Here is a 25,123-nt window from a genome sequence, read left to right on the forward strand (position 1 = left end):
TGAGGACCAGCCTTTGGAGCAGTGTAATAAAATGATCGTAGCTGTGCATATGTACAATAAATGAAAAAACAGGTCTTGTGGTAGGGGCATGCCTGGCCTGTTCACCTATCTCTGTAGACACTTCCAACACACCCTCTGGCCAAAGTGACTGCTCTCTTCCCCTGATTTGGAAACAACCCAAACCACTGCAGAGGCAATACCTTCCCAAGAGACAAAGAGATAACAGTCACGTTGGACTTTCTGTTTAGTGAAGTTCCTAAACAGAAAAAGAGCAGAGTCATCTCTGCTGGCTCTTGAAGTGCAGTCTCATTTAGTACAGCCTGTTATTCCCATCCTGTCCTCCCATGGAGCACTCTTACTCCCGTGAAACCGTAACTTACTCTGGGAGCAGGAGTACTTCATGCAAATCAATGGGGCTGCTTTTGAGCTACAGCCCTAACCACGGATGGCTGGACCTTCTACTGGAGTCCTGCTCTGTACTTGAGAAGGTCCCATCAGTGAAGAAAAGATAGAAGGCTCCTCTCTGAGAATGAGTTGAGCAAACTTGTATTGTAGTCCAATGTTTGCCACTTAATACAGTTGATGATCTCCCGCTACTTTTTCTATCCTAAAAAGAACTTAAGAGAAGATTAATGTATTCACAAATTCATGAGGAAAATCTGCAAATAAGACTGAAAGCAATCCTTTTTACATATGGAAATGTCTATTTCTGATATTTTTAATGATGAATTTAACAATGGAAAGGCCAATATTTTAGGAAGAACAACTTTTTTTTTCTTCACTTTTTTTTCTTTTGGAATGGAAAAAGGGATCTTGATTTCAATAGGCTTTTATCACTACAGAGAAAAAAGCATTTCTACCAAGGGTTAACCCAAAATGATCAGGTTTGCTTTTTCAGTTTCAACAAGAAACATGGAAGATTTCTGTCTTTTCTTGACCTTCACTTTTACTCCATAAGTTTTTTACGTGAATCAAAAAAGAAACATAAATTCACAATGGCCATTCTGTCTTCCTTATTTTAAGCATGATATGTTATGTATGTGTGATGTTCTGTTTCAGGCTAAGGTATTTATTCAAGGCTTCCTAGCTATCATCTTCTGTAACAGCATGACACAAATAAGCAGCACATGGCTGCACCAAACAGGTGTATAGCAGGTCCTATTAAAATATGTTGTTGTAAACACCCTGCTGGTGGGTTAATGCTGTCTCGACAGCCACACTCAAGCCTGTAATGAGGACTCAGGTGTTGCCCCAGCAGAGCCCATAAGGAAGCTGCATGCATGCTGGAACAGATAAATGTTATGGACAAATAGGCTTTTAAGTGCAAAATAATTGGGTTTGTTAAGCAAAAAGTGAATGTTTCCCACATATAGAAACAGAGCATCTAGCATGGAAGCAAAGTGGATTCAGTTTTAAAAATCTGCTTATTGCAGGGCATGATTGAGCTGATACTATGTTACAGCACGTCAGAGTGAGAGTCTGGTCCTGCAGACATGTCTTTCCACGGGAAAGGTGAAGAGACTGCAGAGATTGCACTGTCAGCAGTGCCACAGAGCAGTCCAGGAGGAACAGATTCATGCAGTCAGTCAAGGATTTGCAAACCAGAGAGCGGGCAAGAACTAGGGGTCAGAAAAGCTTAGGTGCCTGCTGAGGTCTTGTGTTTGGAGGGGTCTTCCTGAGTGCTGGTTTTTGTTAGAGTGTGAGACTGGGAAAGGACTCCTCACCTGCTCAAAATGGTTGTTAAACTCTTCCATAGACATAGTCTGTGTTTGCTTTTAGAGACAGAAATGCTTTCAGCATATAGTCTTTCTTTAAATATGTGCCTGTCCTTCTTCTATGCAGACTGTTTGCCCTTTTTGGACACTGTGCATTGACCTAACTCTGAAATGCATAAAAGAGAATATGAATTGAGAACAAACATGAGAAAAAAGTAGAAACAATCAAGTACATTTTGGACATTCAGACAGCAGACATAAGGAGCTGAGTATACAGAGGAGATTCCTCAGGAAAAAAAGCCTTCAATCTACATAGGAAAACCAACAGTTGTTACTGTAGCTATACTTGTGTGCAACTGGGACTCAAACAGAAAACTAGAGTTTGGGTCTTAGAGCAAAAAAATCATATGTGAGAGTGAGTTCTGTCAACTGCATGAGAAAACCTGAGGGACATTTCAGTAGGACAAACATTACTGTTTCCACAAAACATATTGATATTCTCTTAAACTTGGTGTCTCAGTTAAAGGACACAATTCTGTGCCATGAGCACTCTGTAGCCATTGGCCTTGCCCTATCTGAATGAGGCTCCCCTACCTTCAGTTCCTCCTTGCCTCCACAATGGGGACTTATCCAGTTCAGCAGGGCTGTGTTTGGACACTACTTCCTTCCCTGAGTGATGTGACTCTTGGATAAATCCAGTTTACATCTGGACTGGGAAATAGTCATGATGCTTGATGAGCCAGCAGTCCTGGACCTCATGATATCTAGGGGCAGACAGGCTAGAACACACCACAGCTCCTTTGGGCTCTTGCTGCCTGTGTAGAACAAGCTGTGATAGGGGCTAAAATCTGGCCAAGTTTCACCCCAACACAGAAGTAGAACATGGGCAGGATGTGAACCTGGGAGTGAAAAGCTGCTTCTGCATCTCAAGAAGGGACTCAAGAGTGACTGGACAGTCCACCAAAAATAACAGAATTCTTTTCTTCAGCTCTTAAACCAAGGAGAAGATGAACCTCCCTAGGTCCACATAGACACCACCTTTTCAGAAAGGCAGTCCATGTGCTGATGGCACCTCAAGATCTCTCTTTTCTTTAGGTATCCCCTCAATTCCCTGTATCTCAGTCTGGATCTTGCTTCCATGCTTCCTTCCCCATGAGAGACGGTGTATTTTCAAGTCTTTCATATTTACAGCTCACTCATTTACTCCCCCCTTCATGTCCCAGGGTAGTTTTATAAATTGGTTCAAGAAGAGGCAAAATCCTCAAAGCCAGTGCTGGAGGCCCTGTCTCAATCACTCTCAGATCTGAGCTGGGAGAAGGAAAGAGTGTAGCTGTGCTCTCTGCCTGCCTTCCCATGAATGAGTGCCGAGAGAGACCTCAGCAGTCTGGGCAGATCCCAGCCCCAGCAAGGAACAGACGGTCTCTGACCACACATGGTCATCGGCACCAGCATCTACACAAGGTGTGGACCCCCTCCATGGGAGTCAACAGTTGCAGAGCCACATCTGCTCCAGGGAACAGCCTGATCATATTTTGTGGCTTTTTTGTTTTCCTTGTTTCCTACTTCATGTGGTTGCATGAAGCAATGACAGACAGCAGCCATCCTCACATCTTCTCCTTGTGATGTCCCTCTGGGACAAACCCACTGCGTTTCCTCAGGCCAGCAAATAAGCTGGTGACAGAAACCTGGGGACAAGGCTAGATATCTCCCTGCTCAGAGGAGCCCACCAACAGAGAGTCTGAACTCCCATAGCATCTCACAATTGATGTTATTAAGCAGTGACAAAAAAATTCTCTCAAGCTCTTCCTTCTTGTTCCCACTCTTCATCTGCATGTTACAACTTTCCCTGTCTCTGCTGTGGATGTCACTGAGCACAAAGTCTGTGTCTCTGAGGCACTGTAGTTATGGCCCAGGTGGAAAAGGGTGGAGGTTACCCTGTGCATGTGTATGTCTTACACCACTGTGCAGAGGGTGAGGTTCTTTGAACTGAGTTAGAACAGCCCAAGGGCTGCTCTGGTTTACACATCAGGAATTCACTAACAACAGCCCTGAGGAGCTGAAGTGGTAGGTCAGGCTTGCACCATTAAATCCCCTTGTTCCAGCCTCACATCCACTTCTCCACTACATTGTCAACAGCATGTAAAACTGATATAAGAGCACATATGTACAGGTCTCTTGTCAACCCCCAGTGCTAGAGGAGACTAAAAGTTAGCACAGAAAGAGTTAGCTTCATTGGGATGGAAAACCACCCAGCCAACAGTGCAGACACCTTTAGCTGAGTCCCAACTCCTCAGTTGCCATCAGGGTCACTGAGAAAAAACATGACTCAGACAGTCTAGCTTAGGTATCTGCTTTGGGGCAAGAAAAGTCACATCCAAGAACTGCCTACTTCTCTCTTTTTTATACTAGCTCTCCTACAGATTTTTCTTTAGAGCTGACAGTAATTTTGTTATTAGACAGTAATGCATTTAATAAGCAAATATCAACAGTCTCTTAATTCACTTACAGACATGCACATCATTGACATACAGACATTTTACAGGACTGTATTACAGTGGCCAATTCACAGATTTAGACTAGCTCTGCTGTCAGTGGCATGAATTTCCTTTCATCCTAATGAATCAAATATGTCCTATAACTTATAATTATTTTTCCTTTGTACCAATAACACACAAATCTTTCATTTCCTAGTAAATTCAATTTATGAATGGAAAATAAGCAACCCACACCTTCTTACAGTGTTCTAGAGAAATTGCTGTTTTCAGGCACAAATATTATATGAGGATCTAAAAAAAAAAAAAAAAGCCACAGAACCAATATAACAGTGTATTTGTTTGGGAGCACAGAGTACACAGCTGTGTGTGTTGCAACACAACCATCGTGAATTGCAGGGATTTCGTGCTTTTTAAACAGCATTTGTGATATCTGGGAAATATTTCTACAAGAATAAATAGGCACACAATGTCCTGAAAGGTAAATGACTCCTCGTTTCCCCAAAAGCTTCCCAAATCAATCAGTACAAGTTAAATCTCTTTGGTGTAAACAAAGTACTGTAATTTTGATGCTATTTTGCAGGTACCCTCTACTGACTTTGTAGAAGTACAGGTACTTCTCACAGGTGGGAGATGGTGGGTTTATTTGTATCAGATATTTACTGAGGTGGACAAGAGCCAGGGGGACAGTAGCTGCCCCCAGTAGAAATGCTTCATGCGACATGTAGTGTGAGTCACATGGCTCACATGCATGTTACATTTGCCTTATAAGTTATAAGGCAAATTATTTGATTATAAGTCAATATTAGGTCATGGCCAATTCACTCCTACCTCTTACTCAAGCAGTTACAGTGGAATATTTCCTTCTTAAGTGAAAAAAATGCATTTTTTTCCACTCTCATGTCAAAGGTAGAGGTTTTAATTTAGAAGTTTGAAATCAAATTTTAACTTAAAAAGGCTACTTCTGCTCCAAGACTTTAAGGGATTGTAAGCCCAGAAAAGAAATGCATGCTGCTTTTCCCCATGATGGCAATGAAATAGAATAACAAACGTGATCTCAAATACCCTGAAAAAATGTTACCGTAATACAAAATTGTAAAGACCTAGTCAGGTTTCCTGAAGGAAAATATTTACCTCAAATGTGCGCAGGACTTTAGCCAATGCCCCAACTTCTTCTTTCAGAGAGAAAATCAAAGAAATCACACCATTTTTATTTTGGGACTCTTCAATGTACATAGATTCCTGAAAGGACAGAAAAGAAAACACACAAACAGAAAAGATTTACACTGGGAGTCAGTTTTACTTTCCTCCATTTCCTTTTTGCACTTCATCAGCAATGTAAAGAGGATATACAATAGCTTTCAGTGGGAATCAAGGCAACTTTGATGCCAGAAGTAGAGCAGCTCTGGGGCTGCTCCGATTCATGATGGTAGAGACACAAATCCCTTCTCTCAAACTTGGGTCCTTGTGGGAGCAAGGCAGTTTAAAAGGACATGAAAATAACCCAATATCATCTCTGCCTGGCTTCATCTGTCAGGTATATCAAGCTCAGGGGTGACAGGAAACATTACTGCACTTTGGTTTCAGCTACAGTGCAAAGTCCTTCCCTCAGGCTTTCTTTTCATTAACATTCAGGATTAAATGGAGCAATGTAGACAAGCTCTGTGCAGAGGTGCAGACCATGATCTATGATTCATTTCATTTCTCTTTGTACCTTCCAGGTATCCCCAGGGGAGAGGACATATGCACAAGAGGTATATAGAAGGTGATTTAAAAACAAGATAATGACATCAAACAAAGAAAGTAAAAGAAACAAAAAAGGAATAAATATTGGAGCAAACATTTAAATCTTCCCTAAATCCCACAGTCAGTAAGGACTCAGTTAAGTCAAGATGTGTTTTCATTTATGTTTGTTCTCTTTCTCTTATTGATTTTCAGCTCTGCAAATTCCAAAAGGCAATTTCCAGTATTCTCAAGAAAGAAGAATGTTTATTTTAACTATTTTCATGGTTCTCATTACTAGAATGTCTTTGCATGCCTCAGTACATGTGTTTCTTTTCACAAAAGCCCTGTTAAGTAGCGAAGAGTTATTTCATCACTTAAGAAATAGAAAACTGAATCCTAGAGTGGAGCCAGATTTTCAAAACTATCTGGGTACTTGACATGGCCTGCTGAGATTTCAAGAATCAATTAATTTTTCTGATGTCAGAGTAAATTTGATGCACAACCATCATAAACTTTTGGGAGTCACATTAATGTCTTATTTGCTGGTTTGTTTCATTTCTTTTTAACTTCTACTGGCCTTGGGCAAATTGCCCCTGATGGGTATTTCAAAGATCACACCAGACATCTGCAACACAGATGGGTCCTGGTGTAACAAGGCCTGGGCCAAAACTTGATTCAAGGTACCCAGTCAATTTTACTTTATGAAGATCCGTATTTTCAGTCAGAGCCTGTCCTCGTTATAGCTATTGCTTAATTGAACATATAAATCAGAGTGTAAAGAGTCTCAATTCCCAAATATTGTCCTCAGAAAAAATAGCGTTTGTAGAAGACAAATTAATAAGCAAATCCAGTTGCCCTGAAGACATCAAGTTCTTGGTGGGACTACATTTCCAGAGCTATGAAGAACTGCCTTCTTTTGTAAAGTACATAATTGCTGATTCTTCAGGCTGTCTCCAAGGCTGCCTCCAAGGCTGCTGCTAACCTGAGATTTTATTTCCAGAGACTGGCAACACATTTTTCTATCTGGCTGTATTTCCAGAGGCTGCAAAGGTTTTCCAAATGTTTTTTACCTTTATGGGGAACTTCTATTGGGAACTATAGTAGAAGTACTGGCTTTACGCACCGGAAGGAAGATTTCCATCTGTTCAGCTGTGACACCACAGCATCTCTGTGTCTCCTGGGTCCTCACCCAGCCAGGGAGTCAGCCCAGCTCTTACATGATGAGGACCAAGAGGAAAAGCAGCTGGAAGTGGTGTGTCAGCTGGCTAATGAAACCCATTTACACCTCAAGCAACCACAAGGGAAAACAATGACAGGAGTCTGGCAAAAGTCAGACCAAATGTCTTTAGTACAGAAATTTTATGATAGTGTAACCAAAACTGTCATTTTAAATACTGTCTGTGCGTTGCTTTGTCCTTCTGTTTTCACGCAGCAAAGCCAAAACTGCGCTTCACTAGTGTCTGCCCGATGGATCGAGAATTTAGTTTTCATGGTCTGAAATGAAACCATTTTAAAAGACATGCAGTTGTATATTTAAAGTACTCTTGCCAAGACATGCTGTGAGGACCAACTCATATGACAGATTGACTTGAATCTGCATGACAAACGAAGAATTTGTGGTTTGGATACTTGCAGGGGATATAATGCAAGGTTTAAGTCCTGCAAGGTAATTCTGATGATAATTGATCTCTTTATACGATAAGATTACACAAAAATACCTTAAAAAACTCATTGGCCACTAGTCTTGATGTGTTGAGATCAGCTGCTTTCAATCTATCCCCAGTCATTTTCCCACTCTTGTAAATTGATTTATATTGGTGCTTAAAAGAAAGACACACTGCAGTGAGAGTGGGCACCAACACTGTAAACAATATCATACTTCCTTAACTTCTCGCCCATCTGCATATGCACTCAGTTCACTGGAAGGTCTTTTTACAAGCATCAGTTCATGCCTGAGTCTGCCCACAGACAGACTTTCTTTGCTTTAATTTCAAAGGGAAAGAAAACTGAAATGATTGTTTTCCTGGTACCCAGTTCTTATCAATACATATAGAGGCAATGTCCATCAATATACACTGAGGACAATATCAAACAACACATATACAAATGTAGAATGGAATAAATTAAGCTCTAATTTTCTTCCAGATCCTTTTTTATTCCAGTAAAATAAGAATCATTTGATGAGCATGAACAACCATTCCCGGACCCAGTACAATCGCAAAGATAAGTGATGTGTAGATGTAAGGACAGGCTTACCTGAGCACCGTGCAAATCTTCATTTTTAGTTAACCACTGTGCACATAGATTGATATTGCTGTTCTGACACCTGTGATAGTATTGGAGCTCAACAACATAATCTTGTCAGCCTTCTAATCCATTTATGACATGTTTAGATAAAGCCCTTCAGAGTGAATTCCAACACTGCTAAAGCCAGAGAAAGTTTTTCTTGCAATTTCAGGGACACAAAATTTTTAACCTCTGTGTTGTAAAGTCCAGACTTACTAGATATACAAAATTCTAGGGGAAAAAAGTGAAAAATAATTTCAAATGAAATAATATTCCTAAGTTACTTGTGAAAATGGAACTATTTTCCAAGTCAGGTTTCTTAAGGCATTTAAATGCTGATCTCCCATAGATGTTTTTGGGACCAAGCAATTACACAACTTGGACAAGTAGCAAGGTGAGACCCTATAGAATTGTTGTGGGAGTTCAGCCTCAGCACACAAAGCAGTAGAAAAACAGGCTTCCTTGGCAGCTCTTAAAAAGGTTTGTATAAATTGAAGCCCTTTTTTGCACATCTCGTGCAGCTTTTCTCTGGCTTCAGGAGCATTGCATAGGACACATACGTGCCGAATTTGGTCCTAATAATTAACCATGCTGGCCTCAGGTTATGTCACTTGTCCCTGCAGTAACATTAGGTCCTGTAATCGAAGGGCATGGGCTTCAGGACTTTCCTGTATTTTCCAAAGCCAAAGGTTCAAAGTCAGTCAGTAAACATTAAAAAGGGGAACATCAGAGTCCCAAAATTTAACAAATAGCTCCACTAGAAGGCACATAACTTCATCTGGTTTTCTTTAACAGAAGAAGACAGCTTTCTTTCATCACACAGGTTTAAGACTTCTAATGACTGCTGGTCTTTTCTGCTTCTTCTTCTCTTTGCCATGTATGCAAGGATACTACTGCAATGTTTATTTGCTTTCTTACTGTACTTTTGTGAGCACAATTAACAACAGACAAGGATGGGGGCTGCCCAAAGAGAGCACAGTGGCAACCAGACACCACAAAGCATCAAAACAATCCATGTCGATTCCTCCCATCTTGGGTCAAACTGGCTCTCAGAGAGTGGGGGACAAGATTTGCAAACAGGATTGAGGCAGACAGGCACCCCTCTGCAAAAAGCAGGCACACAGACACCATCACCTACCTGGAAAGGGTCACCATTCATTTTGCTGTGCTGTGAGTCCATGTTGCAGAGGCAGCAATGCCCACACAGGGAGGCCCCTTCACTACAGCAGGTGAAGCTTTCTGACCTAACTGCAGTGGACAGAACTCTGTGCAAAGGTATTTAAAGTGGAGCAAGCAAGGCAAACCCATCCCTCCCCTCCCCTTCCCCAGCTCCCTCCCCTGGACAACATGCCAAGGGGGCGTTCTCCCTGCACACCCACCCCTGGCACACAAACAAGCTGCTCCACGGTGGCCACCCCTTGTGAGTCCCACGCCTGCACACAGCGGCTTTCCAGCATATTGTTTCTATCTGCACCCAACGTGGACGAGCAGCATGCTCTGAATTAACAGTCTTCCTTCTGCTGATCAACATCAGCTGTTTTCATTTCTTCACTTCAACACATCGTTTTCAGTTCAGCCTCCTGCCCATCCATTCCCACTGCAGCGTGTGTGTTCAGCCTCAGGTGGGTTTCCCATTGGATGTCTCTCTACTTGAACAGACATCAGATATTCTCCAGGATCTGCTCATTGGATGTCAAATGCCAGGCACGTCAGGCTCTGCCACAGCACAGCAGCTGAGGGATTTGTCCTTTATTAGGGCTTTTTGTGGTGCTTCCAGGAGGTCAGAGAGCAGAAGACATCACTCATTAGACACTGGAAAGAGATACCCAGTGTAAGGGAAGCATGAGATAGGATTTAGATGCATGAACCTCACACTGGGATATGACCCTGAACATGAAGAAAGGGAAGAAGGTAAAGGAAGAAAAGGAAAAGGAAAGACTAGGTCAGAGCTCTATGGCAGCAGGATGTAGCAGATGTATGTACTCTTGTAAGCCATGGAAAGCGTAAGCCATGGAAAGCAACAAGGGAGACAGGGTGTGGGACATAAATTATTTCAGAAAATGTTAGTAAAGTATTGATACAAAAGAGCCAAGATTTGGTTAAGAAAGAGTCACCAAAGGTGTAAAGGGAATACTGGAGAGTGGTACCCCGGTATGGGAGAGCAGGTGGAAAAATAAAGTAGCTGGGCAAGTATCTATTTTGTCATTTGGGAAGATCAAGTCTAACAAACTATGTAAAGGCAGGTAATCTTGCTATATTTTTGTAATGAAGATAAATTCTCTTCAGAGTTATTTCAGCCTTGAGGGAAGTTCTACTGCATGCATCAGCGTAAATTCAGATTGGTGAACACTAAAAAAGACTGTGAATTGTTGGTACTTACAAAATCCAATAGCTGCTAAATCCAATCAGTGTTGCAGTAGGGAAACTGAGCAGAGCCATTTGCAGGGATCTTAGTCCATACTCATGTTGAACCCCATGACTGTGGGGTCAGAATCCATTTTACTGAAACTATCACTGTATAACATGCATCTGAAGTAACTCAGTTCTTTGGATGCAAATATCTACATTTTTCAGAAAAGCTGCTTCTTTTTACATCCTGAAGTTGCATTTAGGGGTAGAAAGTTAATTTCTGAAATGATCAGCAAGCCTATGGTATGGGCTGGCAGGTCAGGGGAGGCAGCCAAATGTGAAGCACATATAACACACTGGGCCCTGTTGGCATTGTGGGAGCAGGAGGGGACAAGGAAAGATGGAGCAGGAGGTTATCCTCAGTAATTGCCAGCAGTATAAAAAATACTGGTTTTTAACTACTCAGTCAGTAAATTCACTACAGTAGCCCATATTTTGTGTCCTGTGTTTGTGCAGCTTGAGACACAGTCTTATCCATTATAGGGACGCTGAAGGGCACCCTGAGAAAGCTTCCTACTTGGCATATTTTTCAGTGAGATTTCAAAAAAAAATCAAATGCATGTCCTTTGGCTGACCAAAGTAACTGTGGCATCCAAAATCATAAACCCTTCTTTCTGTCATTTTTTGTGCCTTCCTCTTTCTTTATTCCTTCTCTTCTCACTAATTTTCGATCTATCTCTTTTATTTCTCTGTAACTTCCACATGCTTTTGGCCTTTTTTTCCCCCTTTTTTTCCATTCCTTTTCTTATGTATGTTCACTCTACCTGATGGTAATGGCAAGTAAAAGTGAAACATCAGGTATGCAAAGTAGTACTCCTCTCAACTTATTGTAACTATTTATTTTGCCTCCTTCTATCCCCTGCTTTTTCTACTTATGTTGCAATCTTATCCCTTTTTGGTACATAGTCATAATAGTATCACCAGTGTATAGCCACCAGTTCACTGTTTAATCTGTCTGGACTATCAGAGGCTGCCTGGTAGCAAAAGGCACTGGCTAGGGGAAGCAAAGCTCCTGCTTGTCAACAGGAATTCCCAAATTCTCTTCTTCTGGAGCAAAGAGGTGTAGGGGTGTGGGAGTGTGTGCCCAGTACCGTTCCAGTAGGAACAGGTAATTGCATCAGAATTGGTTACCTTGGACCATTTCAGAGTCCAAATTGCTAGAGCTTCCCTGTCCTCTTTGAAGTACCAGTTCAGCACACCAAGCACAGATTCATCTCCCTGCAATGACATTGCTAACTGTGAATTCCCACTTGGGTTTCAAGTTGTGGTGGCCCCTGTGTGAGCACTTGAGCTTTGAGTCCACCAATCCTGCTCTGGGCTCTTGCTGCAGCATCATTCAACCCCGCTCCTTTCAACCATATGCAGCTATGCACTGATGTCCCACATTGCTTTCACCTAAAAACACACATTTTCCCTCAGAAACACACACTTTGGTTGCACACACACAAACACACCACATGCATCCATTCCTGCATATGCTACTCAGCCTAACAGGGCTCTTTGCACTGAAAGTTGGCAGGCTCCCCTGGCCGGCACAATGCAAGTTCAAAGGGCCACGGACTTTGGCTGCTTTTCAAACTGCTCTTTCCTGCCTTTGCCATTAGCCAGTATTTGCAGAGTGGTGGCTTCCCTAGACCTGTGAGTCTTATCTGGGCAGGGATGTCCCTTCCTGTGCAAGGACGCAATCTGTCTTTTCCCTACTGGTTCAGAATGTCCCAAACGATGTGAGGGAGCAATGGGGAAGGGGGAGAGGGGAGATTTTCTAGTGAAAACAGAAGCTCACGAAACATTCCCAGATTAGGAATCCGTGGGTATCTCAGGCGATTTGTGTGTGAGCATGGCAGGGGGCAGCCCCCCTTTTCGATATCGTGTATACATTTACCAGAGGTCTCGGGGTGCTGTAGCTCTTCTTTTACTCCCCAGACAGCCTGAATGTCCTCACACCCCAGTCTGCATCGCGGCTGCAAAACCGCCCGGCCATGTCCCCTCTCATTACAGACCCGGGCTGCCCAAAACCTTAATGCTTTTTGGATGTACCCCATCTATGCCCTCCCCCGAGAATTTCCCCTGGCTCCTTCCCTCCGGGCCGACAGTGGCCGGGAGGTGGCACTGTGTCCTCACGGCAGAGACCGCTGGCAGGAGCGGGGGGACCTCGGCTGTCCCCGCTCCTGCGCTCCCCGGGGAATGAGGAGGATCCGCCTCCCAGGCTGCGGCAAGCATCACCCAAACCCTCTCTCACCCCCGACGGGGGACAGCCGCCTCGGAGGCGCCGGAAACAAACACACCCCCCACCCCCAGGTCCCAAAATTTAGCTCTCCAAGAAGTGGCGCTGGGGGGAGGCGGGGGAACAGCCCGGTGTGATTTATCCCCTGGGGCTGTGACGGACGCGGGACTCGTGGCCGCACAATGGGACCACCCGGCGGGGCCGGTGGGCGAAGGGCTCCGCTCCGCGGGCGCGGAAGGCGGTGGGGGCCGGGCGGCAGCACTCGGGGAAACCCGCGGAAGCTGCGGAGAGGCGAGCGGGCCCGGGCCGCGGGGGGAAAGCTGCCTCGGGGATAGCTTTTTTTTTCCTTTTTTTTTTTTTTTCCCAGCCCTATATGCAAACTGTCACTTCAGGTTAGCACAAGACCTGATGTAGCTCATTAGCATGAGCTGTATCTAATATGCTTAAAACCTCTAATTATTTATTATGCCCTAATTGGCAGCCCAAGAAATGTCTGCAAAGTGATGAGTGTTCATCCCAAGACGCCTTTCGAGGAGAATTCAGCAGTGTCCCTGGTCAAATGTCATTTTTAATTCTTCTTTGGAACACAGGCTTTATTCCTCTTGTATATGATACAACGCCAAGAAAACTCGAACAACTTGCTATCCCGAGAACCAGCCTCCGTCCACCCTGGGCAGGATGGGCAACAATTACTCACGAATAAGGTTTAATGCTCTAAGTTCTTCTTTCCATAAGGGAACGCTTAGGAAGAGGCGTTAAAGTTTATCAAGTATGCAAAAGTGTAAACAGATGCTCCTAGAAAATTACTTACTCGAAGGAACAACCGTCAGGAGAAAATAATTTCCTGACTTCTGAAACTAACAAAGTTTTGAAAATTATATTCACATAAAAACTGTTTCAAAATAAGTTTACCTCCCTGGGGTCGCCCCTCCTCCCCCCCCTCCTCCCCCCCCTTCTAAGTGCCTTTTTTTTTTTCCTTACAAGTCTGTATTATGTTTCTTCGGGCTGCACCAACTATTTATTTATCTTTATTCTTTCTCTCTTTCTTTTCATTCATTATTCTCTCTCCCTCCTTTTTTTTCCCCTTTCCTTGTGTGTGTGGCTTCTCGGTCTGATCTGTAGCTTGTTACCACCCACTGCACGCTCTCTCCTGCAGCCGAGGTGTTTCTATACAAACTTCAGCGTCCAGTTGTCATATTAATTATTACACTGAGTAATGACTGAAATAGTCAAAATAAGGGGAGACTCAAGAGAGCTTTTTCTTGCTGCTCAAAGATTCAGCAAAGAAGCCTTGCAACAAAGCACTAATTGGTCCCCAGAAATACTCTGACAAGGCATGGAAGATAGGTTTCATAAAGCCCAGCAATTGTGAAGGGGGAAAAGATCCTTGAATAGACCCCACGCTTCTTTTCTAAACTCTCTTGCTGAGCAAAAAATGGACTGCTTCTTGAATACTGGACTGATCTTGAATGCTATACCCAGCAGAGAAAAAAATGCACCATTTATTGTAAGTTTTTTTTCCAGCTATTCATGTGTTCTATGTGGAGAATAAGCTGGTTTTGTTTACCATGAAAGACCTTTTACTTTATTTTCACTCTTGGGGGGGAAGCTGGAAAAGGGAGGGGGAGGGCGAGGGGAGGGAGAGAAACACATGTGCCCAAATCCAGACGAGCTGCCTACTGTAACAAAATGGAGTGTAACAAATCCTACAGAAGTCCCGAATGTATCGATTCTTTGAAGATCTATATAGATTAACGACTTTCGTTCTGCTTTTCCAAGACGGCATTTAATCATAACGTAAATGGCCTTTAAAAAAGAAAAGAAGTGGAGGGGGGGAAAAAAAAGGCATACCAAAGTTGTTTTTTTTTTAAAAAAAAAAAAGTAAGGACTTCAAAAGACCTCATGAGTGTGGCTACGATTTAGGCACACACAAAAGTCACTATAAAATAACAACAGTTCAAGATTAGAAAAAAATAATAATAAAAAAAAAGAGACAAAAAAAGCCCAATGAAAAGGGGAAGGGCTATTTATCATTATGTTAGAATTAAGAATTTCAAAGTGCAGGTGCAAGGCTGTGCATACGAGTGGATGGAGGCGGGGGACCTTGAAAAAATATTTATCTCTAAATCTGGCAGCCCCAGACCCCTTACTCTGCACAGGGGAGCTGGCAAGATTGGTATTACCTCAGACAACTCAGAGGAGCGAGTTTGTTCCCCGGTGGCAATGGATGGAAAAGGCCCCTACTTAGCCAAGGGAGGAAAAGGCTCTGCCCCCCATCCTTCCCTACACACAAATATACCTGGAGCCGGGGTAAACAAGCAGGCACAGGACCACAGAGGCAAAACTACATGGGAGTTACACTTCATGACCTCTGGAACTCGTGGCTTTTGTCTTTTTTAGAGCCCTCTGAGACTAGAGAAGGTGGGACCCAGAAACTCCACTCTCATTCTGCCATTTCAGGGAAAAAGGGCAAGAATGTCCCTACGTGGTGTTTCCACACGGTCTGGAAGTGGGCTGCTCCAGAATAATTACACGGCTTAAATATACATATAGTTTACAGGGCTGCATTATTTTTCTGTTACCACTTCCCAAAGTCACAACTTGGAGCTGGCAATGCAACAACTATTTCCAGCGAAGACAATTCTGACGTCAGACAAGGGATGTTGAACAAACCATTCAGAAGACTCGGAACTGAAGAGGGAGATCTTCCTAAACAGAAAATAAAAGCAAACATTTTATCCTGCTTAGATTTGGCTGTCCTGCCTAAGAGAGAATAAAATAATTTGAAACATTTCACATGCAGTTAGACAATAGGCTAAAAGTCAAACTCAGTGGCCAGTGAAGAGGGCTCTAATATAAGCGTGTCAGAGGTTAGACCATATGGAACTACTTCACCTTTCTCATCACACGTGCATTAGAAGCTGCCATGTTAAAAAATTACTAAAATACTAGCTAACAGGTGCACATTAAGGTTCTCCTGTATAATGTTGCTGCTTAAACTCATGTGCATCACTGTTTAACTCATGGGCAAAACCAGGGTCAGGGGTCCAGTGGCAGATGAGAAGTGATTTCTACAGCTCTAGGCTGCTGTAATTGAGGTCAGCAGCAGAGCAGGGCTTACTTTTGCACTCATTTCTGTTGAAACCTGAACAGGACTGTGTAGGTCCCCTCCTTCCACACTTTAGAGCTGGTGTGAGCACCAGGGATTAACTCCCCCTATCAGGGACTTCCTAGAGCCATAATGTTACCCATGGTGACACTGTCATATCATGCTCTTGTTACTTGGTTAGAGAGCATACACATCTGAGTTTACAGAATGGAAAAGTACAGAGAGAAGTGGAGATGAGACAAAGCTGAAGGCAGAAAACATGTTAAAGCTTCCAGAAATACTTGGATATGTGAAAGGCAGGAGGGCATTAGCCCGGCTTCCAGGTGAAGTCTCAGTTGTGGCTCCAATGTGGAAAAGAGACAAATGTGGAAAAGCAGGGCTGAGGTGCTGAGAGCTTGAGGCTGGCAGGACTTGGGGGTCACAGCGACCCTGGGGGCTGTAGGAATATAGGCAGGCTGGGAGACACAGTGAGGCTGAGCATTGAGGCATGCTGGTGGCCCTGCTTTTGGCACGAGTAGCAGCGAGGACCCTGCATAGGCCAGGTCCATTCTGACTCCCCAGCAAATGCCATTTTCCTCTTGGACCTGCTTCCACTTTGCAGGGTGCCAGGGGAGGGGCAGGGGCTCCGTGAGTTCCCCGGGGCCAGCAAGATCTTAGGAATAGGATCTGGTAGTGAAGGGTGAGCTGACTTCACACCTGCTTGCTCTGCCCAATATATCCATACTTTATGCTGCCCTATGAGACAAACCTCCTCCCTCTCGTGCCGGACCTTGGCAAGGACCATCCACTTGGGACGCGCCCAAGAGGGGTTTGTTCTTTCTCTCCAGACAAGCTCGCCCCGTGGCGCTCAGCATTCCAGAGGGGTAATTCGAGGTGACTTGTCCCGAGAAGCCTGCTCTGCCCTGCTCTGCTCTCAGCCGTCCTCCTCCTAACACCCACACCGGCTCACCCGCCGTCGTTGCTGGCTAATAGAGCCATCAGCCCGTCCGCGGGGCGTGTGCGGTGCCGGGCACACGCGGCTCCGGCCGCTGGAAGCGGGGGGGACGACAGCCCCCGGGGCTGAGGGTCGCGACAGGCTGGCAGGGCTTGTGAGCCAAGGGAGCGATAACCAGAAATCCCGGTGCTACCCAGGGAAAAGGGAAAACCGCCCTTCAGTGGTCCCGCACGCAGAGTTTCTCTTCCCAGCCGTCCCGGCAACGGCAAGGGCGTTTCTCCCGTGGGCACGCACCGGCCTGCCTGCCCACGCCACGGGCCGCCTCCGCGCCCACTCCTCCCGCACCGCTGCTTTCCGTCCTCTCCAAACTCCGGCAGGTGCCTCTAAGGTGGCCCCAGCCCGACAGCGCCCCGACGACAGCCGGCGCAGAGGATGCCCCGCACATCCCAGTACTGCTCGCACCCCCGGCTGCCCCGGGAGCCACCCTTTCCCTCTCCCTCATCCCGCCGCAGCAGCGCCCCGGCTCGCCCCCCACCTTCGCGGGGAGCGGCGAGACACGGCAGCGAACGGCGCTCGGGGCCCCCCCGTCCCCCGTCCCCGTCCCCGAGCAGGGCTCCCCCCTTTCCCGTTCTCCCGCACACATTCCCTCCCCCGCCGGCGGCCCGCGCGCGCCGCCTCCCGCCCCGCGCGGCGCCCCGGCGGGTGTTTGCTCAGGGCCGGGAGCGCGGCACGCGCCGGGCGCACGCACTTGCAACAACAAACCCGCGAGCGGCGGGGGCGGCGGGGCGGGGGCGGGGGAGCGGCCCCGGGGGGCGGCGGGGGGAGGCGGGGCCGCGCCGCGGCGAGCGCGTGTGTGGCGGGGGCAGCGGGGAGGGGGGGGCTGTGCGGTGTGTGCGCGGGGGGTGTGTGTGTGTGTGTGTGTGTGTGTGTGTGTGTGTGTGTGTGCGTATATGTGTCTGTCCGTGCGCGCCCCCCCCCCCACCGCCCCACGGGCTCCCCCCGCGCTGGAAAGGCGGCGGCGCTCCGCGGCTCGCGGCCGCCAAAACCGGGGAGCGTGGAAGGCGCAAGGTGCAGGGTGTGCGTGTGTGTGAGCGCGGGGGGGCGGCGGGGGGAGACTGCATGCGTGCGTGTGTGTATATGTGTGTGTGTGTGTGTGTGTAGGAGAGGAGGGGGGGCGAGCCCCGTCCGCCCCTTATAAGAGACACAATCCTCAGCCACTTTTTTGCAAAAGGGGCTTTGCAAAGCAGCCTGCGCACACGCGAGCGCCACGAGCCTCCCCGCGGCCGCCGCACGGAGGGCGAGAGGGAGGGGGGCGGGCAGAGCCGCCCGCCGTACCCGCCGCCCGCCCGGCTCCGCCGCCCGCTCCCCTCGGTCGCCGCCGTCCCTTTCCCCTGCCGTTCGTCCGTCACCTTGCTCCTTTTTTTTTTTTCCTTTAAGTGAACGTCGCAAATTTTTTTCCTTTTCGTTTTTTCGTTTTTTTTTTTTTTTCTTTTTTGGTGGTGGGGGCACCGGGACCGGCCGCCGCTCGGGCGCCCCCGCCTAGCAGAGGACGCCTCCGCGCCCATGGCCAGCGGCAGCCCCGCCAGGATGTCCAGCGCCGCCGGGCAGCCGCCCTTCCTGCAGCCGGCGTGCTTCTTCGCCGCCGCCGTGGCCGCCGCCGCCGCTGCCGCCCCTCCGGGGCCGCCGCCGGGGGCGCCGCCGCCGCAGCTGAGCCCGGCGGGCGGACAGCCCTCCCCGGGCGGCAAGCCCTCGGCGCCGCGGGCGGCCAAGCGGCAGCGCTCGGCCTCGCCGGAGCTGATGCGCTGCAAGAGGCGGCTCAACTTCAGCGGGTTCGGGTACAGCCTGCCGCAGCAGCAGCCCGCGGCCGTGGCGCGGCGCAACGAGCGGGAGCGCAACCGCGTGAAGCTGGTGAACCTGGGCTTCGCCACGCTGCGGGAGCACGTCCCGAACGGCGCCGCCAACAAGAAGATGAGCAAGGTGGAGACGCTCCGCTCCGCCGTCGAGTACATCCGCGCCCTGCAGCAGCTGCTCGACGAGCATGACGCCGTCAGCGCTGCCTTCCAGGCAGGCGTCCTCTCGCCCACCATCTCGCCCAGCTACTCCCACGACATGAACTCCATGGCGGGCTCTCCCGTCTCCTCCTACTCCTCCGACGAGGGCTCCTACGACCCGCTCAGTCCCGAGGAGCAGGAGCTGCTCGACTTCACAAGCTGGTTCTGAGCTCCGGCTGCCCCGGCGGCAGGTGGGTACGCGCCCGCGGAGGGCCGGGGGGGAAGGTGGGGGACGGACGCGGGGCGGCGGGGGCGCAGCCACCGGGGGAGGGGACGCAGCCAGGGTGCCCCCGCGGGCGGGCTCCGCGTGTCCCGCGGTACTTACGGGCGGCTCCGCGGCCCGGTGCTGCGCTGGTCCCGGCGCGGCTCTGATCTCCTCTCTCTTTTATTGTTACAGGACAGTTACAAAAGGGAAAAAAACAAACAAACAAACAAAAAGCAGACAAACAAACCCAACACAAAAACAGATCGCACACAGAGAGACAGAAATCCACCCAGAAAAAGAACCTGTTGCGTTTCCAGCTCCCCCGCCGTCGGAGGGCGGTGCGGGCACGTCTCTCAGCGGGCGGGCACAGCGCTGCGCGCCGCGGGGGCGGTCGGGGCGGCCGCCCCCGGAGCCCGGCCGGCCTTTGCACTCCGTCGCACTGCCACGGACAGCGCCCCGGCGGAGAGGGTGTCCGGCAGGGGAGCCCCGGGCCGCGGGAAGGGCGCTGCGCTCCTCGGCCGGCGGAGGAGCTCTTCTTCCTCCTCCTCCCCACCAGAAAGGCGGCCCCCCCGCACCTCGCCGCCGCTGCGGCCCTTCAGAGACTGGCGTTCATCACCTGTGGACAAAGTTAGTTTCCCGATGTTTGTGGAGATGCTGAAGTTAAGCTATGCTGTACTCAAAGAAGTCCCTGGAGCTCCGTCTACCCCCCACCTCCCTGCGCCTCTCCCTCCCCTCGCTCCAAGCTTTTCCTCTCGTTTCCATCATAGAATGCTTCCAATTTTTTTTTTTGTGAATTTTTTATGATAAGAAAATCTATTTGTATCTATCCTAACCCGGTTGGGGATATATTAAGCTATTTTTGTACATAAGAGAGAGAGAGATTTATAGAGGTTTTGTACAAATGGTTTAAAATGTGTATATCTTGATACTTTTTTTAATATGTAATGCTTATTACCTCTTCATGTTTAGACTTGTAGTCGACGTTACCTTACAACTGCCATTTTTGTATGTGGTTTTGTAAAGGACTTGGATTTCCTCCAGATGTACTTTAGCACCAACGTGTCTTACTTTATAGAAACTTTGTTAATGTATTAATAATGTTATTAAACAATGTTCAAAGTGAACAAAGTTTATGCAGCTATTGTCCAAACGCAAAACGGTAGCCATTTGTTTTTATATGCTGCCTTTTGAAAAAAAAAAAAAAGCGAAAAAAAAAGCAGAAACACACAAACAAACAAAACCCCTACATCACTGCCTTTTCTTACTGTTTTATTACAGACTTACAAAGGTCCTGTATAACTCTGTTTTATATAAACTAGTTTCGTAATAAAACTTTTTTTTAATTAAAATTATCAGCTGCCTACCGCATGCAATTTTTTTTCTTTCTGCCATTGACAACCATGAATGTAAGGACAGAATGTTAATTGATGTTATACCGGAGCTAAGTTGCATATGAAGTGTTTGTATCTGATGGATGTAACATATATATCTTTATCTATCTCTATATAAATATGCAAAGATCTAGCGGTATCACCATTGTTTTCTTGCCCTTCTGTGTTGCAAATGTGAATCCAATTCAAAAGGCGAGGGAATGATTAATGATTGCATTGTGCTTCCTGAAATCACTGCACATTAAAGAATTCCCCCGAAAGCCCAAGTATTAAAAAAAGAGGGCGCTCCATCTCGCGTTTCGGCGGTGTGACCCTGTCCTCCTCCACGGCTCTGACCCAACGGGGCTGAAAATCACGGGGGATAGCACAGTCGCCGTCACCCAAAACATGGGCTGCTGTGTTGCCGCTGCAAAGATAGTGGCTGAGTAAATAAAACCGTCGCGGGGAAGACGGGAAGCGAGAGGCGAAGGGAGATAAAAATAAATAAATAAAGTAGTAGAAATGGGTGGCAGCTTAGAGACATTGGTCTTTCTAAGCTTGTTATTCTACCCAAATAGCGTGATCTGCCTGTAAAAGTACCCAATTACCAAGACTCAAATAGGAATTGGACTCTTCCCCCCATTCCCCGCTTTTTTTTTTTTTTTTTTTTTTTTGGCTAGCCTGCTTGTTGTCAGTTAGCAAGGACGTGACCAGAATTCGCCTTCTTTTCGCCTGGCTCTTGCATCACTTGCAAATTCAGTTTGCGTGCACCAAGCCAAGCGGAAAGCAAAGCGCAAAATGCATCTTACAAAAAAAAAAAAAAAAAAAAAAAAAAAAAAAAAAAAAAAAGGCAACAAAGAGCGAGGAGAGCCAGTGTGGTGTATGAAGCTAAAAAAAAAAAAAAATAATCTAGCCAGCTCCGCTACAAATGCACCATCGAGTTGCGAGGGATGCGCTATTTTTAAAAAAGAAGAGGGAAAAACTTTGGCGGAGGACCCCGGAATTTTCCCTGTGTGTGTGTGTATGTGTATATGCATATATGTATGTGCATATATGTATATGCACAGATGCATATGCACACATGGACATTGATACATGTGTATATCAATGCATAGTCCTTCCTGCATTGCTTTAAAAGTATACCCACATTTGCCCCTTCGCCTCCTCCCCTCATGCCCTGAAATGATCAATACGTGATTTAATCGCGGGGGGGGAGGGGGGGGCGGGAAGGACGGGACGGGGGGGGACGGGACACGCTGGGGTCACGAAATCCTTCATTACTTTAGCACAAACACTCTTTGTTTTAACCGCTCGTGGAACTAATGTTTAGTTATGAAAATAATAACCGTTATATGCCGCCATCCGCTCTCCCTTTACAGCATCTCCCTTTTTATTTACCCACTTTTGCAAGTGTACAGATAAGGTATGCAAAGAAAGTGTAGCGAGTAATTTATAGCTATGAATATAACATTAGGATAATGTTTCATTCTGTTACAAAGGCGAAATTTCTCTTCCTTGTGTAGACAGGTGTTCTTTTTTGCTCACTTCTGAATAGTAAATATCCAGACTCATTAAACTAAAGGCAAAGTTACGCTGTTGTTCGCTACAATGTATAAGACAGGCTCAGAAATTCACCACCTCCTCCCTCCCTTTTCCCCTCAGCCTCCTCCAGAAAGAAAGAAAGAAAGAAAGAAAACACACACACACAATTTTACTGAAGATAGGGAAAGGGCAAAGCAGGATTGGGGTAAATCTCATTACATCTGCTCTAATCGCTTAGCAACACAAAGCCTTTTCTTGTATTAGCGCGGAGAGCCTTTCAGCGCTGCCTGACAGACAGTATTCAGTTAGCATTAGTAAACTCCATAAATCAGGGACTTCTTTGGGTGCAGTATAAGTTTTAGAACTACTCAGGATTTGGTGGGGGTGGGGAAAGAGAAGCGGAGAGGGGTGTGTGTGCAGATGAAGGTTGCTGGGCCACGGATTTATTATTTCATGTACTACCTATGTACTTATTTATCGTAGTGCTGGAAAGGTGCCCCGTTAACAAACGCTTCTCTTATGAGTGTGTGCACCCGCCACTGCTCCCCCAAATCAAGACCCTCGGGCAGAGATGGGGTAGCACGGCGAGGCACCCACGGCGGCCACACTGGGCCGGGCGATGGGCAGCGCTGCCCCCGCCTCTGGTGCGAGATCCGCGCCCTCGGAGCCGGGGGGCAGCTGGCGTGGGGTATCCCCTCACTCCCTATGCCTGCTGCGCCGCTGCCCACTCCCCACAGGCCCCTCCTCTGCCCAAACTTTTCTTCCGCACGCGGGAGCAGCGCCGGCCCCGCGGAGCTTTCGCGCCCTCTCCCCCCTCCTCCCGCGCAGGTAAGAGTGGAGAGGGAAGAGCCCCCGGCCCTGCCCCCGGAAAGGGATGTGCTCACCCCCGAGAGCCTCCCGGTGCCTCAGCCCGTCTTTCTCACCGTCCCCTGGGAGAGAGGCGCCAGCAGCAGCCTTTGGGGAGCCCGTGGCTCTATCCCTCTTCTAAAAATCTTTTTTTAACTCTCTTTTGCTTTTTTTTTGTTTTAAATTTGTTTATTTGTTTGTTCATTTCCCCCCCCACTCCCCCTCCATTCCTTTCTCCTTTTTTCTTTCCCCCCATCCCTCCCCTCCCCTCGGCGCAGGTCCTGCCTTTTGTGTGCGGGCTCGCAGGGGCACAAGGGGGGGCCGCCGGGGCCGGGCAGGCAGCGGGCAGCGCTGTCCCCGCGCGTGTCATGCCTCAGCCTTTATCCCGGCGGCGGCGGCGCGGCGGGGGCCCCGCCGGGCTCAGGGGCGGCGTGCGCCCTCCACAGCTGCCGCCTGCCCCGCTCCGCTCCGCGCCGCGCCCGCCCCGCTCCGCTCCGCGCTGCCCGGCCCGCACGCGAGGACAGCGGGCACCTGCCCAAGGCGAGGCGGGCGCGGCAGGGCGGGATGACATACAAACACATGGGACGCCCTGGCTCGCCGCTGCGCGCTGCTCCGTAATGCAGCGCCTATTACTCAGTGCATTCAGGGATTAGCCCGGCTTGAAGTGTGGGGGGGATTCTGTGTCTCCCCGCTCCCCTTTCCAAGAGGCGAGGAGCGGGGAGAAGCGTCCCCCCCGGCCGCCACCCCGGTTCGTCCCAGCGCGCAGCAACTTCTTGCTCCCGAGCGGACTCGCTCTTAGCGTGGCAGCCCGCACAATGCGGGGCTAATTCCTGCTGCAAAAGGCAAGTGGTGAAGAATCAATCGCAGGCTTTATACAATCAAAAGGGATGATGGGTTTGGGATTGGGATTTTTTTTTTTTTTTTTTTAGTTCCCTGCCCCTGTCTGAATTTCTTCTGCTCCTTACCCCGTCCTATTAATAATCCCATGCAGGCGATTGCAGACCGAGGTAAAGCTATCATTTGTACGCGCCTGAAGATTAATTTCCCCCATGTACCAACTCAACGGCATAGTTATCTCTTTAACAGGGAAAACAGTTTGGCTCCATTGTCGGGTTGCCAAGACCGCCTTTTGAGAAAGGGAGCCCGGCTAGCCTCTGATCAAACTCAAAGGTTAGTTAAAAGACAAAAACAGCTGAAAATCTTCATGAATAATGCTGTTTCCCCGAGCCCAGTGTAGTGCAAGCGCACATTTCAATGCCAGAGCATTTTGTTATGCTGCTCGCCTAAGTCAGAATTTCACAGAAAAGGCAGAGAAGAAAAGCTCCAACAATTAGAGGGGGCCTGTCAGAAAACATTAACGCCTTCCTCGCCCAGCCTGTCAAGCGTGCTGGAAATAAAAAACGGGCATAGCGAATCGCACCTCCACCCTCCGGAGCTGCAGGAGGGAGAGGGAGGGGGGTTTGGGGACAGAGGAGTAAAGAGAGAGAGACAAATGGACAGGCCCAGGCAGTTAACAGTCCCCCTCGGCTTTGCAGTTCATCCAAAAGCTGGAAAAAGAAGGGGAAAGGACTTGCAGCTTGATGTTCTCACTTGATATTCATCCTTCTGTTTCATGCTCCAGAATTATATTTTCTCTCAGGACCATCACATACATAAACTCACACTGTCTCTCTGCATCCTCAACCCTTTCCTGCATCAGTCCTGCAAAGCACACGAGCTACCTGGTGAAACAGCAGCACAGCAGAGCTGTTACCTCTTTTCACTTTCTTCTCCCTCCAAAGTCTCACTTTTAAAGTTTCCATGTCTGTGGCCATGCAGATACCCAGTGTGGCTGACCTGCTGCTGTGCTAAAGCACCTCATGTCAGAGAAGCTGTGCTCCTGTATAGCACCAGAGCTATCTTACTCTTTGGATTTTTTTAGGAAAATGTGTTTCAAATGTACGCCAGACCAACTCCCCACATGCTCGAGTCCTTTTCCCTTATTAAATACCTATGGGACAAAGACACTGAAATATTTAAAGCTTCTCCTGCACTGATGTTCATTTCTGTAAGTGAACATTCAGACTGACTTTCCCAGCTGAAGCACAGATTTTTACGTTATTTAAATAACAGAGCTCTAGTCCTTCTCTTACTGTAAGCAAAACCTCAGACCATCACTTAAATAGTTCTTTTCTTTTACTCTTGTTGCCTTTGTTGTCTAATTGCAAATACATAT

General features: G+C 47.6%; 2 protein-coding genes across 2 annotated transcripts in view; one reads left to right on the plus strand and one right to left on the minus strand.

Moving 5' to 3' along the window:
- PAH (phenylalanine hydroxylase) overlaps positions 1-9,512 on the minus strand; it is a 38,546-nt gene extending 29,034 nt beyond the window's left edge. The window contains exons 1-2 of the mRNA XM_064654830.1: positions 9,357-9,512; positions 5,342-5,449 (exon numbers count right to left, since the gene is read on the minus strand). Coding sequence (XP_064510900.1) covers positions 5,342-5,449; positions 9,357-9,398 — 150 coding nt within the window. The 5' untranslated portion in view covers positions 9,399-9,512. The remainder of the gene's footprint in view (positions 1-5,341; positions 5,450-9,356) is intronic.
- Positions 9,513-18,382: 8,870 nt separating this feature from the next.
- On the plus strand, positions 18,383-20,674 carry ASCL1 (achaete-scute family bHLH transcription factor 1). Its single transcript, XM_064654831.1, has 2 exons — positions 18,383-19,136; positions 19,343-20,674. Exon 1 carries the CDS (start codon positions 18,458-18,460, stop codon positions 19,112-19,114), a length of 657 nt encoding a protein of 218 aa, XP_064510901.1. The 5' UTR covers positions 18,383-18,457; the 3' UTR covers positions 19,115-19,136; positions 19,343-20,674.
- The last annotated feature ends 4,449 nt before the right edge of the window (positions 20,675-25,123 follow it).

Source organism: Pseudopipra pipra, chromosome 5 (genome assembly GCF_036250125.1).
Source record: "Pseudopipra pipra isolate bDixPip1 chromosome 5, bDixPip1.hap1, whole genome shotgun sequence".
NCBI classification, from domain to species: domain Eukaryota; kingdom Metazoa; phylum Chordata; class Aves; order Passeriformes; family Pipridae; genus Pseudopipra; species Pseudopipra pipra.

Coding starts and splice junctions, on each gene's coding strand:
- ASCL1 (XM_064654831.1), top strand. CDS start 18,458: ATGGCCAGCGGCAGCCCCGCCAGGATGTCCAGCGCCGCCGGGCAGCCG.